This window comes from Dendrobates tinctorius, unplaced genomic scaffold (assembly GCF_039654945.1).
Source record: "Dendrobates tinctorius isolate UK_male_01 unplaced genomic scaffold, ASM3965494v1 ptg000070l, whole genome shotgun sequence".
Lineage (NCBI taxonomy): Eukaryota > Metazoa > Chordata > Amphibia > Anura > Dendrobatidae > Dendrobates > Dendrobates tinctorius.
The window spans coordinates 39925437-39942500 of record NW_027361738.1 but is presented as its reverse complement, the minus strand read 5'-3'; the positions used below and the strand labels follow the sequence as shown (position 1 = coordinate 39942500).

The 17064-nt window shown below is 41.3% G+C and overlaps 2 protein-coding genes across 6 annotated transcripts in view; one reads left to right on the top strand and one right to left on the bottom strand.

Annotated features, from left to right (window-relative positions):
• LOC141095384 (uncharacterized) overlaps positions 1-784 on the bottom strand; it is a 2466-nt gene extending 1682 nt beyond the window's left edge. The window contains exon 1 of the mRNA XM_073581338.1: positions 1-784. This exon is cut by the window's left edge and continues 148 nt beyond it. Coding sequence (XP_073437439.1) covers positions 1-166 — 166 coding nt within the window. The 5' untranslated portion in view covers positions 167-784.
• CNPY1 (canopy FGF signaling regulator 1) overlaps positions 1-17064 on the top strand; it is a 183699-nt gene that overhangs the window by 135577 nt on the left and 31058 nt on the right. The window lies entirely within an intron of this gene.

The window sequence follows — 17064 nt, the reverse complement described above, 5'->3', positions numbered from 1 at the left end:
TGACTTTGTTCATTGTGGTGGAAAAAAAAAAAAAGAAAAAAAGTAAGACTATGCACTGGAGGCTGTGATCATCCAACTGTGTGTGATGATAGAAACTCCATGGAGTTAATAGCATCACACACAGTTGGGTGATCCCGGCCAAGATCACTGCTGCATCACACTGCATTTAAATACTTACGAAAATCCTTGCGGACCCGGGGAGAGGCGTTGTCCCAGCCATCCATCAGCGATGCGGCCACCTCGTTCCAGAGCCGCCGGATCACCACGTTGTCCGAGTGCAGTTGGTGACGGGTGTCCCACAACGGGACTCGCTCCTGGACTAGACGGATGAGCTCGTCGTTGTCCAGGGCGAGGTCCTCCTCCCGCTGTGGAGCCTAGAAAAGAAAGACAAACATTAATCTTTGAAAGATTTTAAAATAAAAAATCTTGAAAACTAGCTGAAGAGCCCGGCGCTGCCCGGGCATAGTAACTAACTGTGGTTAGTTATAGAAAATTATAATTATCCTCCATCCCATAGTCCCGTGCCCATATTCCATCATACATATCCTCCATCCCATAGTCCTGTGCCCATATACCCATCATACATATTCGCCATCCCATAGTCCTGTGCCCATATACCCATCATACATATTCGCCATCCCATAGTCCTGTGCCCATATACCCGTCATACATATCCTCCATCCCATAGTCCCGTGCCCATATACCATCATACATATCCTCCATCCCATGCCCATATACCCATCATATATATCCTCCATCCCATAGTCCCTTGCCCATATACCATCATACATATCCTCCTTCCCATGCCCATATACCCATCATATATATCCTCCATCCCATAGTCCCGTGACCATATACCATCATACATATCCGCCATCCCATAGTCCCGTTCCCATATACCCAAACAAACATACACACACACACATACACACTTTGAGCTTTAGATATTGATAAACAAGCCATGAAAAAATTATTTGTTTTAAATGAAAATAAATGCAAAAAAAGCAACAAACATCGAAAAAAACAACCATGAAAATTTAAAAAAAAAAAAAAAATACCAAAAAAAAAAAATAAAAAATAAACCAGACTAGAAAATAAGTAAAAAAAAAAATAACAGTCCGTCTGTACTTACATCACGTCTTCCCGCCCGCACTTGGCCTTGCTGCTCCTGCCGTTCCTCCGGTGGTGGTGGCGTGATGGAGGATGAGGTCTGAAAATTAAACCAAAAAAATTAATCACATGTGTTTATTTTTTCCAATCCATACGGAAGCATAGTACTCACTTCTTCTGCCTCTTGCCCTGTCCCGGGGACATATTCCTCACCAGATGAAGACATGCTGCAATAAAAAAAAAAGAGACATAAGACATAGAAATGTATTGAAATTTCAGCCAGACATTAGGTTTTTCATACTTACATTGGTGCAGCTTGTACTGTGTGTCCACTCGTGAGCAATCCTTAAAGTATTGTGGAATCCCAGTGCCCACACCATTTTATCACCTTGGTTTAATTTTTTTTTTTACTGTCTAGACCACATTTCAGTCATGTTTATTGTAAAAACGCATGCGCATAAAAACGCAAGCGTGCGCAATACCATGCGCAAGTATTGCGCTCCCATAGGCTCCAATGTGGTGTTTTTGCGCATTCCGTGCGCATTCCGTGCGCATGCGTTGTTTTAACGAGACAGGGCGGAACCAAAAATGCAACATGTTGCGTCTGACGCGCCTGGCGCGAAAGACAAAAAAACGCATGCGCACGAAAGCGCAAGTATGCGCAAGACCATGCGCACATCATGTTAAATATAGGTGCGCAGTGCGCATGCGCACTGGTGCGCACGATGCGCTGCGCACAAAAGCGCAAATGTGAAACCAGCCTGACTCTCCTCGTGTCTGCTGTTGCTGATTGGTAAAAGAAGGAGCCTGAGGCACCGTCCTGTACCATTGTATTTACCGCTATCTGCACCCTGAGGATGTAGAATGTAAGTCCGCAAGGACAGGGTCCCCTCCCCTCTGTACCAGTCTGTCACTGTAAATTTGTTTACTGTTAACGATATCTTTTAACGATATCTATAACTTTGTATGTAACCCCCTTCTCATATACAGCACCATGGAATTAATGACGCTATATAAATAAATAATAATAATTCTGGTTACAAGTAAGCTAAGCAGTAATACTCAATTTCAACAATGCGTGTGGTGGCAATCTCCAGGACCAAATGAAAAAGTTAAAATAGTTTTTAATTACGTTGGCTTAAAAAAAAAAAATTAGAAAATTAAGACTATGCACATAATAAAAAAAAATGTTCTCCATTGGTTTATGCTTTTTGAGAACTGTAGACCTTTATTCTTAGTGATTTAAATTATAGCTGTACTTCAAATTGTAAAGATGAAGTGATAAGTGGGGTTTATTAGTGTTTGGTAGACCCCAAGGATTAGTAAAAACTACTAAAAATTATTTAAATTATAATAAAAAGCGAAGCTTTTAAACAATACGTAGACTATAATGTAGATTTAGTAAAGATACACATGGTCTTTTCTATAAATTAATCCACAAGATGAACAAGTATTTAGTTTGAGAATGCAAAATGCTTCACGGAATCTGAGATTGCCAAGCCAATTTTCTCCTCTGGTTTATGCACCTTCTATGCCAAAAACTCTCATTGTTGAAATATTGCCTGAGAGCCTTTCTTAGAAGTGGTGTGTTTTTTGTTTTGCACGTTGTCGTCTCTGGATGTATTTGGGATAGCTTCCACAACATGCTCGGCAATACGTAACTTCAGTTTGCATGATGTCCACCCCAGTTATTGAACAGCACACTTTGTACCCGTTACCCCTTACCCGTTACCTGTCCACTCACTCCCTCCTAGACCCTTCACAGTCCGGCTTCCGCCCCCTACATTCGACGGAAACTGCACTCATCAAAGTGACCAATGACCTTCTGACAGCAAAACGTAATGGTCACCACTCTGCTCATTCTTCTTGACCTATCTGCAGCTTTCGACACTGTTGACCACATCTCCTACTCTCTAGGCTCCAGTCACTAGGCATTAAGGACACTGCTCTCTCCTGGTTCTCTTCCTATCTTTCTGACCGCTCCTTCAGTGTTTTGTTCTCTGGCTCCACGTCATCTCCTCTTCCTCTCGCTGTCAGTGAACCTCAGGGCTCAGTCCTTGGCCCCCTTCTCTTCTCTCTCTACACGGCCCCAATTGGACAGACTATCAGCAGATTTGGCTTTCAGTATCATCTTTATGCTGATGACACACAACTGTATACGTCATTCCCCGACCTTACCCCTGCTGTACTACAGAACACCAGTAACTGTCTGTCTGCAGTCTCCAACATCATGTCCACTCTCTATCTAAAACTCAACCTCTCCAAAACTGAGCTGCTTCTGCTCCCGCCGTCTACTAACCTCCCTAAACCTGACATTTCCCTCTCCGTGGGTGGCACTATAATAACACCCCGGCAGCAGGCATGCTGTCTGGGTGTTATGTTTGACACCAATCTCTCCTTCACATCCCATATACAATCCCTTGCCTGCTCTTGCCGCTTACACCTAAAGAACATCTCTAGAATCCGCCATTTTCTCACCATGCAAACAACAAAAACCCCTCACTGTAGCATTGATCCACTCCCGCCTGGATTACTGCAACGCTCTATTAATTGGCCTCCCCGTCACTCGACTATCCCCTCTCCAGTCCATATTTAATGCAGCAGCCAGGGTAATCTATCTGGCTAATCGGTACTCGGACGCGTCTGCTCTTCGCCAGTCCTTACAATGGCTGCCCATTCATTATAGGATCCAATTCAAAGTACTTGTTCGCACCCACAAAGCTCTCCACATTGCAGCACCCCCCTACATCTCCTCCCTCATTTCTGTCTATCGGCCTAACCGACCGCTGCGCTCTGCAAACGACTTTTGACTAACATCTGCACTAATCTGTACCTCCCACTCCCGACTCCAAGACTTCTCACGCGCTGCGCCAATCCTCTGGAATGCTCCACCCCAAGAAATTAGGACTATCCACAATTTGCATAGTTTCAGGCGCTCCCTCAAAACACAACATTTGTTCAGAGCGGCCTATCACGTTCACTAATCAAAATCATTCTATGTGTAAGTGTGCATGAGTAGCCCATTCACTATCTCCATCCATCCCTCATTCCCTGGATGGCTGGACCATCACTGTAAGTCCATCACTGTAAATACACGCCTGTACTTTGTATCTCCCCCACCACATTGTAGATTGTAAGCTCTCATGAGCAGGGTTGTTTTATTTTGCTTTAATTATTGTATTGTTAACGTTGTTACTTATGACTTGTGTTTTGAAACTGTTAAGGCCTGTTTCACACATCCGTTTGTCACCATCAGTCAAAATCCGCCGATTTGCAAAAAAAAGCAGATCCGCCATTTATCTTGGTGGATCCGTTTTTTTCCCCCATTGACTTTCATTATCGGCGGATTTTGACTGAGGATCGTTCGTTGCATCCGTATTTCTGCGGATCCGCCAAAATTTTGGCGTCCGCTGAGATCACCGAACAGACAATGCAACTTTTTTTGTTGTCCGGATCCGAATTTTCCTCTTTTGCTACATGTTTAACCCTAAATCCAATCTGGCTACTGGATAAAAAATTCTCTCTCTCGCCTCACGACAGCCCAGGATCTCGCCTCACGACAGCCCGAGATCTCGCCTTCACTCACCGCGACATCGCTGGTAGTCATTTTTTCTTTTCAGCTGCGGTTCCTTTAAAATTCCGAAATCGGCGGATCCTGGCGCACCAACAGTCCGGTGGCTCCCGCTGGTGTTTCATCGCCCACGGATCCGTTATCCGCCATTTTAGCGGCTGCCAGCGCACAGGAAAAACGTAAGTGTGAAACAGGCCTTAACTGTAAAGCGCTGCGGAATATGTTGGCGCTATATAAAGATTATTATTATTATTATTATTATTATATACTCTTCATAATTGGTGTCAGAGTTCCTAAATGTATTTACAGATGCTTCTCACAAAATTAGAATATCAAAAAGTTAATTTATTTCAGTTCTTCAATACAAAAAGTGAAACTCATATATTATATAGAGTCATTACAGAGGTGTCATTACAGAGTGATCTATTTCATGTGTTTATTTCTGTTAATGATGATTATGGCTTACAGCCAATGAAAACCCAAAAGTCATTATCTCAGTAAATTAGAATACTTTATAACACCAGCTTGAAAAAAGTATTTTAAAATCTGAAATGTTGGCCTCCTGAAATGTATATTCAGTAAATTCACTAAATACTTGGCCGGGGCTCCTTTTGCATCAATTACTGCATCAATGCGGCATGGCATGGAGGCCATCAGTCTGTGGCTCTGCTGAGGTGTTATGGAAGCCCAGGTTGCTTTGATAGCAGCCTTCAGCTCGTCTGCATTGTTAGGTCTGGTATCTCTCATCTTCCTCTTGACAATAAATACTCCATAGGTTAAGGTCAGGCAAGTTTGCTGGCCAATCAAGCACAGTAATACTGTTGTTGGTAAACTCGGTATTGATACTTTTGGCAGTGTGGACAGGTGCCAAGTCCTGCTATAGAATGAAATTTCCATCTCCAAAAAACCGTTGCAGATGTTCTTTTGTTAATAATTCTAACTTACTGAGAAAATGATTTGGGGATTTTCATTGGCTGTAAGCCATAATCATCAACATTAATAGAAATAAACACGTGAAATAGATCACTTTGTTTGTAATGACTCTATTTACTGTAATATGAGTTTAAATTTTTGTATTGAAGAACTGAAATAAATTAACTTTTTCATAATATTCTAATATTGTGAGAAGCACCTGTATATTGTAAAAATTTGTATTTTGAGTTGTTTAGAAAAAAATCTTCGTAACAACCAACCAGTGGCACAGAGCACATTTTTGGGGGCACACTTAAAACAACCATAAGTACTAGAGCAAAAGAAAAGTCCAGCCCCCCCTCCATTGGCTCCCAATTCTCCAACGAATCCAGTTCAAACTACTAACGCTGACCTACAAAGCTATCCACAACCTGTCCCCTCCCTGTATCGCTGAACTAATCTCCCAATATCTTCCCTCACGTAATCTTCTATCCTCCCAAGACCTCCTACTCTCCTCCACACTTATTCGTTCCTCACACAACCGCCTCCAAGATTTCTCCCGAATATTCCCTATCCTCTGGAATTCCATGACTCAACATGTCCGATTATCCACCACCCTCGGATTCTTCAAACGGAACCTGAAAACCCATCTTTTCAGGAAAGCTTACAGCCTGCAATAACCATTCTGCCGCCTCATCACCACCAGAGCTGCTGAACCCCCGACCTTCTGTCTTTTCCCCACTATCTTGTAGAATGTAAGTCCACAAGGACAGGGTCCTCTCCCCTCTGTACCAGTCCGTCATTGTAAATTTGTTTACTGTTAACGATGTCTATAACTTTGTATGTAACGATATCTATAACTTTGAAAGTAACCCCCCCTTCCCATGTACAGCACCATGGAATTAATGGCGCTATATAAATAAATAATAATAAAAATTAACTTTGATGTTATGGGTTAAAAATGATCTCTGAAACTGTCTTTTGGAAAATGTTCTTGTATTCAGTGAGACATTGATCAAAATCTTACTTTTAAAATGGGGTGTGCTCATTTACGTTGAGCATTGTATATTATATGTGGCAGTAATGCAGTCTAAATTTAATACAGTATATTCAATGTTTGCACATTTTAGTGATTGCAGAGTACAAGTACACTTTATGATACATTTCGGATCAATTGTGATCCTTACTGATAAGGTTAAGAATCACAACTGATCCAAAATGCTTCAGTAACTGTACATGTGTTCTATGGATTTTCAATAAATCCTATTGGGATTTTATCAGATTGTTGGTGCTGGATGTTTCTTTCTCCAACCATAAGTAATAAGCCAATTTTAGTGACATTTTTTGCAGAATAATAACTCTGTAAAAAGATTGCGTAACACAAAAAAAGAGTTTTTATTATACTCTTATTACATCGCTGTGCGGTCTGATAGGCGCCGCTAGTCTTGATCTGGCACCTCGTCTCCATGTGAATGATGCATCCTATATTATTCACAGTGTCCTCCATTGTGCTCCTGCGCATTCGTACTTCTCTCTGCCCTGCCGAGGGCATAGCAAAGTACTCTAAAGTGCAGGGAAAACACAAAGAGCATTGGCGCATGCATCCTACATTCCTTTGCTCTGCCCTTAGCAGTGCGGAGAGAAGTAGGTCTGCGCAATAGCGCCATGCAGGACACAGTGTGGATGACGTAGGACACATCATCCACCAGCAACCAGCGACACCCATCTGACTGGACTGCGCAGTAGGTGAGCAGAATAAAAGCTGTTTTTTGTGTTATGCATATATGGAAACATATACAATGGGGAAAATAAGTATTTGATACACTGTCAATTTTGAAAGTTTTCGGGGAAGGTCTGTAATTTTTTATTGTAGGCAAACTTCAACTGTGAGAGAAAGAATCTTAAAAAAAAAAAATAAAAAATCCAGAAAATCAAAAGTATTTGACACAATAGAAAAACAGAAGTTAATATTTGGTAATATTTATTTCCTGTAGTTCTTGACCAAATTTTCACACACTGCAGCAGGGATTTTGGCCAATTTTTCCATGCAGATCTTCTCCAAATCTTTCAGGTTTCGGGGCTGTCACTGGGCAACATTGAGTTTCAGCTCCCTCCAAAGATTTTATATTGGGTACAGGTCTGGAGACTGGCTAGGCCACTCCAGGGGGGTGAAATGCTTCTTATAGAGCCACTTCTTAGTAGCCCTGGCAGTGTGTTTTGGGCCATTGTCATGTTAGAAGACCCAGACACGACCCATCTTCAATGCTCTTACTGGTTGGAGGTTGTTGGCCATCCATTGTCCCTTCAATACGTAGCAGTCGTCCTGTCCCCTTATGCAGCAAAGCACCTCCAAAGTATGATTTTTTTCCCCCACCTGCTTCGTGGTTGGGACATTATTTTTGGGGTTGTGCTCATCCTCCTTCTTCCTCCAAACACTGCTAGTGAAGTTGATACCAAAAATTTCTATTTTGGTCTCATCTGACCACATGACCTTCTCCCATGCCTCCTCTGGATCATTCAGATGATTATTGGTGAACTTCAAGCAGGCCTGGACATGTGCTGGTGTGAGCAAGGGGACCTTGCGTGCCCTGCAGGATTTTAACCCTTAACGGCGTATTGTGTTACTGACAGTAATGTTTGAGACTGTGGCCCCAGTTCTCTTCAGGTTATTGATCAGGTCCTCCCGTGTAGTTTTTGACTGATTGCTGATCGTTCTCAGAATCATCCTTACCCCACGAGGCAAGATCTTGCATGGAGCACCAGACGGAGGAAGACTGACAGTCATTGTGTGTTTCTTCCATTTTCTAATAATTACACCAACAGTGCCTTCTCACCAAGCTGCTTGCCTATTGTCCTGTAGCCCATCCCAGCCTTGTGTAGATCTACAATTTTGTCCCTGGTGTCCTGAGACACCTCTTTGGTCTTGGCCATGGTGGAGAGGTTGGAGTGTGACTGAGTTGGACAGGTGTCTTTTATACAGGCAGGTAACGAGTTCAAACAGGTGCAATTAATACAGGTAATGAGTGCGGAGTACTAGGGCTTCTTAAAGAAAAACGAACATGTCTGTGAGAGTCAGAATTCTTGCTGGTTGGTAGGTGATCAAATACTTATTTCATGCAATAAAATGCATTTTAATTATTTAAAAATCATACAATGTGATTTTCTGTTTTTTACCTTTAGATTCTGTCTCTTACAGTTGAAGTGTACTTACGAGCAAAAATTACAGACCTCTCCATTCTTTGTAGGTGGGAAAACTTGCAAAATCGGTAGTGTATCAAATACTTATTTTCCCCAATATATTCAGCTTTCTACATTGCTGTATATGAGGGCTTACAACTGCTGACCCTATTTTATATGGGAAAAAACCTAGTGACAGGTTCCCTTTAACTCCATCTTTTAATATGTGATGTAAAGAAGCATTATCATATAAAACTAGGAGATTTTTATAGACCATACTGATGATGATAATAAAATCTGTGCTTTAAGGGGTGGAGAAAGTAATGTTGGTCATTTCATGTCAGTCTCTAATGATAGAGGTGGGGAGTAGCCTCTTTTTTTCAGTTGTTTGGTAATAACATCCCTCTCCTGTTCGTAATGCTGATCATTAGAATTTGTACGTCGGACTTTAACATATTCACCAATAGGCAACGTTTTAGCGACATGAGTTGGGTGACAACTATCAAAGTGCTGTTTAATCTTACCAGATTTTCTGGAAAGTTTAGTGATTATATTGATATTCTATGAAAATCAGATTGTCATTATTTGACTAAAGATATGGAAAAGATTGCATAATAAGATTTGATGTAGCATTCTGAATAAGAGGAGTAAGTCATCTATATACCCACTGTACCACTGGATGTAGGGATTGTTGGGGGTACATAGATGACTCTTCTTCTAGCAGGCCCTATATAAAATGGCAAGCGAAAGGAAGTAGTAAGAGTTCTTTGGTAAATCACAAATCTGTAGAAAAACGTAAACAGTTGTGAAATGACAAATTATGGGTTAATATTCTTTGAGATCTGCCAAATAATTCCTGTATCTGACAAGAACGTAATGCTCTGTGATGCAGAATGGAGGCGTAAAGTGAATTAGTGTTGCTGGTAACCCAACCATAATGATTTTGCCACTGAATGTTTTACAACTTTAGTAATTTCTTAGTATGTTCGATAAAGCCTGCAGTATGTCTGCTAAAGGTTATAGTAGATTATGTAGCCAGCGACTCCAATGTTCTGTTAGTAACACTGTGTTCAGTATGATGGGTCTGAAAAGTGGAGGAAATTTGACTTTTGTGAGTCTTTTGGAATCCATGAAAAATAGGTATGATAGGATCTGATATGAGTAAAAGGATCACGTTATTTTCTGTTAATAATCCCCAACCTAACCTCTTCTGTTAGTAAAGTGGAAAGATAAGCTCTAAAATGTAATGTGGGATCATTATGGGGTCGTCTTCATGTGTTAGAAAGAGATTTATCAAGAGCTAGAACAGATTCCCCTTTGTTGGACGGACTCATGGTGATCGAATTAGAACTTAGTTCATGTAGAATAGTTTTTTTGTTCTATGTGCTAAAGTATCACTCTGGGTGGATATTGTACAGGTCAAAGTTTTTAATTATTTTTCAGTTAACATTTGAAAGGAATCTATACATGGAAGTTTGTGATTTTGATTGGATAAAAATGAGCCAGATTATATGTTGGTATAATTGCAATACCTGGGTGTGCATTCACACTGAGGCCATTTATCAGACAGACCCAAAGATAAAAACAAAATGAGCGAATGCCCTGTAATAAGTAAGTGAATAATAATAATGCATGTAAATAAAATTGGCTACGTAATTAACACCATTTTGATAAAGCGTAAGAGTAAAAAGCGTAAAAGCCGTCCCACTTTGACAAGATGTATCAAATCGTGACAGTACTTACTCTTGTAGTTCACCTCACTATGTGTCAGCAGATGTTCAAATGGATAAGGACAAAGCAGGACCAGGTCCCAACTGTGCAGCCGCCCGTCCACGGATAGCTGTAGAAGCAAAATGGAATGCTCAAAACGGGGAGCCATGCCACTACTACTATTCACTTAGCATCAGCTGTAAGCGCGCCCCTGGCCCTGACTGAGCGCCGACTCCAGTGCTGAGCTGCGTATTTGATCTTAGCGGCATATTTGCTACACATGGTGCCTGTCCTACATTCAGCTATTGAGCAATACTGTTAATATTAATTGCGTACTCATCACTGAATGATAATTGATATAATTAAACTAAGCAATAATTGTGATGACTTCTCAGAAACAAATACCAAGTGTATCAGTCATTATAAACAGACCTTAATATGTATGAAAAGTTACCGGCATATACGGTGATCGAATAAGTGAGCGTGATTCATAGGAAAACTTTACAAACGCTCAAATGTAACAATAATACCAGATTAAAAAAAGTGAAATATTTAGCTTTAACACTATTCTCTTTGTAATTCAAATGGAACAATACAATTCTATAGGGTTTTATTTCCATATTTTTTGGGGTGTACATATTCACTTTTATGAAATGAACATTTGGCCATGATTGTTAATTTAACTTTTGGAAAAGCCTGAGGGTTGAAAGTGTCTCTCCTCTGTGGCACTAGAGGGCAATAACAACCACTTTACACCATCTACCCGGACTGCTGAAATTAGTCCAATCTTTTTTTTTCCCCCCTTTTCCGTTTTATTTACAAGAAAATTGCCTTCACACCGGATTCATTACAGTCTAGTTTTCTTACAGGAGCGAGAAGTCTTCTTTTATAAAGCAGAGTTGTTTTTCTTTTTTTTTTGTCTGAAATCTCAACAAACAACTGGGATCCTGGACCAGGTGGCCTCTCGAGGTGGGACAAACCTTTACGCTTAATGCAAGTTTCCTTAGCTAAGCCTGTTCAGCTTCATCAAACCCTGAAAAAAAAACCAAGAAGCAGCAGAGGCCACATACGAAGAAGAAAGAGCGGATTGTTGAAAAACATTGAGTGGGAGAACAGTTAAACACAGCAATGTAAGCTAGTAAGCTGAACTAAGGTCAACCCAACATCAGCTAGTGCTAGCCAAAATTGCAACAAATGTGATTTTCTCCACCTGGTTTGCGACTTATAACCTGGTTTGTAGCTCCATTTGTGAGCGGCTACTTCACCATCCTGTAGAATTATGTCTACTATTTAAGCCTTGTTTTCATTCATCTTCAAGAGCTTTCAGGTTGCTTCTCGGCCGGAGCTTCAATAACCTTCAGACTATAGTTGAGAGACAATCTCAAGGTCCTGAATTTCCGAGATGACACGCTATGAAAACTTTCTTCAATACTTCACATTTTCCTTCTAGATTTCAACAATTCTCTTAGATAATGTAGCCAGTTCTTCAGCCCGGCAGCTGTTCAATAATCCATGATTATTGTCGCTCTTACTAAAAAAACAAAAGTTCCATGGGGTGTACTGTAAATGGAATATAATACAGCTCAATGTAATAATTAGTGTATTTCTTTATTCACCCATTTTGTTTAATTACATTCTGTATAAGTGTATTCTTTATTTCAACATTTAGGATTATTTTAGTTTATTTTTTTAATTTGTTGCACAACATTTTTTTTATTTTAATTTGTACCAAAATATATTACTTTGAGCACAGGCCATATTTAAAAATGAAAAAGTATATAAAATAATTTCTATTTGACTTTGGTTGAGATGTTGCGCATTGCATTCGTAATTTAATGGTGTCAGTCATTAAATTTCTAGAGAGAAAAAACCATACTTTTCCTTCTCGGTACTGAGGGTTGGAATGTCCATTGATCCTGAATTCGGGTTATTTGCTGACACTGCAATAGTTAATTGCATGGGCCGTATATCGATCTATGTTTGGAATCATGAAGATTAGGAAGGTTTTTTTCCTAAATTTTCAGCCTTGCGGTAAAGAGAAAAGAAGAATGAAATGGATGAAGAGAAGCTGCTGCTCCGAAGATAGACACTAATATGTAGTAATGCAGTCAGTGTTGAGAAGTGAACATTCTTGATTAAAATGTAATTACTGCGCTTGCATTACTCTCCAGGGACGTCCAATATCCATCAACTTCCCCCTGTCACTATACCAAGGCAACATACACTGCATACAGTTCATCCTAGAGAAGAAATCCTATCGATCGAGCTCTCTGAGCCTGCTATTTAGCACTTTGGCGGGGTCAGCAAGAAGAAAATAGGAAATTGGAATTTACTTTTAAAGTCTTAAATAGAAAGGATTTACGTATCACTGTATAATATAGTATATGCAGGATATAAAAATGATTGCTCACATTAGGGGTGCCTCCCCATACACCCTGCTGTGAGCTGACCCTGGCTCTCCTGTGCCCAGATCCTCCTGAAATTTGGGGTCAGTTACTTTTGTTTATAGAGTATTTCCGCTTATGTAATTAAAGTTTAGCCGTTTTATAATTAAGGCTATGCTCACACGTTGCGTTTTTTTTTTTTTAAATGCAAATTTTAGGCTGCATTTTACAGTACCAGAAAAAGCTATGAAAGTTCAGAAATCTCATGCACACACCTTGCTTTTTCTTCCTTACGGAATTGGAAAACTGCTGAGTTTATGAAATCTGCAACCTGTCACTTTCAGCATTTTTGCAGCGTTTTTTCACCCATAGAAAGCAATGAGTAAGTGCAAAAGCACAAGTATCAGGTTTTGATGCAAAAAAAAACTAAGGAAGTTTCATCATGTGTGGGGTTTTTTTTTGGGGGGGGGTAGGGGCACTAAACTTTAACAGCACGCACAAAAGGCAATAAAAACGCTGCAAAAACGCAACGTGTGACCATAGCCTAAAGCTTGCAATGTCCTAGCGTATTTTGATTTTCAAATCTTCGCCATTTTCAAGATCTCTGTTACCTGTCAGTAAAGAGGTGTTCGCTTCCAGCGCTTGAAAATCTTTAGTGTAAGTGCACACAGGATGGAAAAGAGGTGGAATTTTATCTTCGGATTTCAACAAGTAAAATCTCCAGTGGAGTAAAGTAGCAGATAAGTGGATGAGATTTAAAAAAAAAAAAAAAATCTTATCCACGTCCTACATACATTTTCCATCCAATAATTGACCTTTAAAATTGTGTGTGAATTCCTCTTGTGAACGCTGCACCTTTGAACGACTTGAGGTAAGGTAACACATTTCGTATTAGGTGTGGATTGTCCGCTCAGATTTGCGTGCAGAAGATCCGCAGCGTAAAACAGTACCAGCTAAGCAGAAAAGTTTTCATCTGCTGAAAATTTCTGCGTGGAAATTGACTTGTGATGCAGATTTGTACAATCTTTGTCATGCTCAGTGTTTGTGCAGAATTAGTGTGGCTTTAACCCTTTGCAATGGAAATCTGAGGCAAAAATGCCAAAATATCTGAATGCATCAAGTGCAGATACACTACAGAAAAATTTGAACCATGTAGGTGAAATTTACATGTAACACATCCAGATTTTTCCTATAAAGGGGCTGTCCACATTTAGGGTGTGTGCACACGCTGCAGATTCTGCTGCGGATCTGCAGCGGATTTGGCCCTGCGGATTCGCAGCAGTTTCTGCTGCGGTGTACAGTACCATTAAAATCAATGAGAAACAAAAAACGCTGTGCACATGCTGTGGATTTTTCCGCTCGGATTTGCTGCGGTTTCAAATCCGCAGCATGTCACTTCTTTGTGCGGAATCCGCAGCGGTCTCACACCTTCTCCATTGTCCAGGTGTCAAACTGCAGGCTAATCCGCAGGTAAACCACAGGTCTTTTGACCTGCGGAATTACCTGCGGATTTTGCCAAATCCGCGCCGAAAAATCCGCAGCGTGTGCACACACCCTCAGGGATAATTATTTGTATTAAATGTGTGTATTTGGGGCTAAAATCAATCTTAAAATTGGGTTTCATTAAAAAAAATGTTGCACTATGTGTTACTATCTGTTTGCTGGCTGTAGAATGATTTAACTTGATAATGCATCAGTGAGCTCATCATGACAGTCTTATTGGAGAGTTCTTAGATCTTTTATCTTTTTTTTTTTCTGAGCTTCTCTCAGCTAAATTGTGACCACAGACCACATCAAAGTTGAATGTGTAGGGAAACCAAAAGCCAAATGGTGCAAAAAAATTTTATCGTAACCCATTTGCCAAAATGATTTTTAGCCCCAAATAGATGCATTTCAATAATAAGAAAAAAAATTGTAAATTGTCCCCAAAGATGGACAGCCCCTTTAAGATGGACAGCCCCGGCCTCGTTTTCTAAACAAAACGTTTTTTCACTAACAGCAAGCCGATAAAAAAATGGGGAGGAATCGTAACACAAGGTATATCAGGACGTCACGTACCCTAAAACCGAAAGACTACTTTACAGCATTCAACAACGTTTTTTTTTCAGCTTTTTCTTTAGACTTTATCATTGCCGGGATATACATGACTATTATTTACATATTTAATAAAATAGATGACAGTATTTATTACAGGTGCTATCAAAAGTAGGAACGCAAAGAAACCAATAATACTTTCACTTTTTCCCCTTGCTGTTTTGATATATAAGCCGTGATCTGATTGGTTGCTGTGGCCTCCTGATTCACTTTTTGCTTGCAGTCGTTTTATTAAGGCCTCATTCAGATGTCAGTATTTTCTACGTGCTTGAAAAACGGACCGATTATTCTGATCAGAGTTTGTTCAGAGTGTCATCAGTGTTTCTCATACATGGAGGAGAAAAAGAAAGTTATCCATCTTCTCCTTTACTATAGTCCATGAATATCAGACCGCACTTGGATGTCTTATTTTTGTCACAGTCCCATAGACTTGTATTGGTAATTTTCATAATCAAAATCAGACATGTCTCCGATATTTCCTGCAGACCTCTTGGCCCAAGAAAAGAATCGGACATCTGAATAGCCCCATAAGATATCATAGGTACGATCGCTATCCGTGGAAAATCGGATATCAATCGTACAAGAAAAACTGAGGTGTGAATGACCCCCTATCATCTCCTTATTACTGAAAACTGAAGGATCCAGGTAGACCTCCCTAAGTCTAGGTTACCATTGCGATAGGTGGCATCCGTTACTAAGGCTGGTTTCACATTAGCGCTTTTTAAGCGCACGCACGGCCGGGGGTAGCTCCGCCCCCGAGCCGGCTCTCTGCCCGGCGTGCCCGCCCCTTGCTTGTAGCGCCGCCTCCTAGCGGACAGCGGCGCCTGCGATCGGCGCACCCTATCTTTAGCATAGGGTGCGCAGATCGTGCGCAGGCCGTGCGCTAGTTGCGCTTTGACCTGCGCTGCGCACTTTTGACGGTGCGCCGTGCGCGCCAAAATCCGAAAAGTTTGATTTTGGCGCGCACCGTCAAAAGTGCGCAGCGCAGGTCAAAGCGCAACTAGCGCACGGCCTGCGCACGATCTGCGCACCCTATGCTAAAGATAGGGTGCGCCGATCGCAGGCGCCGCTGTCCGCTAGGAGGCGGCGCTACAAGCAAGGGGCGGGCACGCCGGGCAGAGAGCCGGCTCGGGGGCGGAGCTACCCCCGGCCGTGCGTGCGCTTAAAAAGCGCTAATGTGAAACCAGCCTAAGCGGCACTAACGCTATGTAACGGATGCGTTAACACACCCATTGCCAGCCATTATAGTAACACATCCTAAACGCATGTCAAATTCCGCATGCGTTAGCGATGTTCCATTACTTTGTGACGCACCCTTGAACCCGGTCTACTGCGTTTTCGGGTGCATTGGGTCTAACGCACAGCCATCGGACGCCTTCGTTGTTCATAGAACGCCATTGCCAACGCATGCCGATGCAAGAGTACCTTGCGTTAGCGTGATTGACAAAAATAGTCAAGTTTTCCCATCAGCGGTAGCGCACCCGTTTAACAGATGTGTTAAACGGATGCCACTAATGCAATGGGAACCTAGCCTAAGACATAGGCAATAAAGAACTGTCATAGATATCAATGCAGTCCAAAAAAATTACCTGTGAGCCAAAAAAAATAGCTAGACGCAATCATTTCCTGTCTTCTGGGATCTATCCAGTAATAAAATCGCTCATGCCAGCAGAATTTACATTTTCACATTTTTTTTTGCAACAGAAGTATCTGATTATTATCAACATTTGTTCTTTTTAATTTTGTTTGTTCTTTTTAATTTTGCTTATTTGCAGAGTTTATTTTCTGTTGTTTTTGTCACTACGGCTGCTTTCAGTCTAGCATTACCAAGCGCAGCGCTCGGCCGCCGCTAAGCTCCGCCCCGGCGGCGCCCACTCCGGTCAGCTCCTCCTATGGTCGCATGACGCTGCATGCGATCAGCATACCCTATATTTAGTGTTGGGTACGCTGGCCGTGCGCTGGTATATTTTTGCAAGCGCATGCACCCTTTTTGCGCTGTGCCGAGCGCACAAAAATGCAGCTAAGTGCGTTTGACGCACGTCGGCGCAGCGCAAACAGGGCGCATGCGCCGGCAAAAACATGCCAGCGTACCCACCGCTAAATATA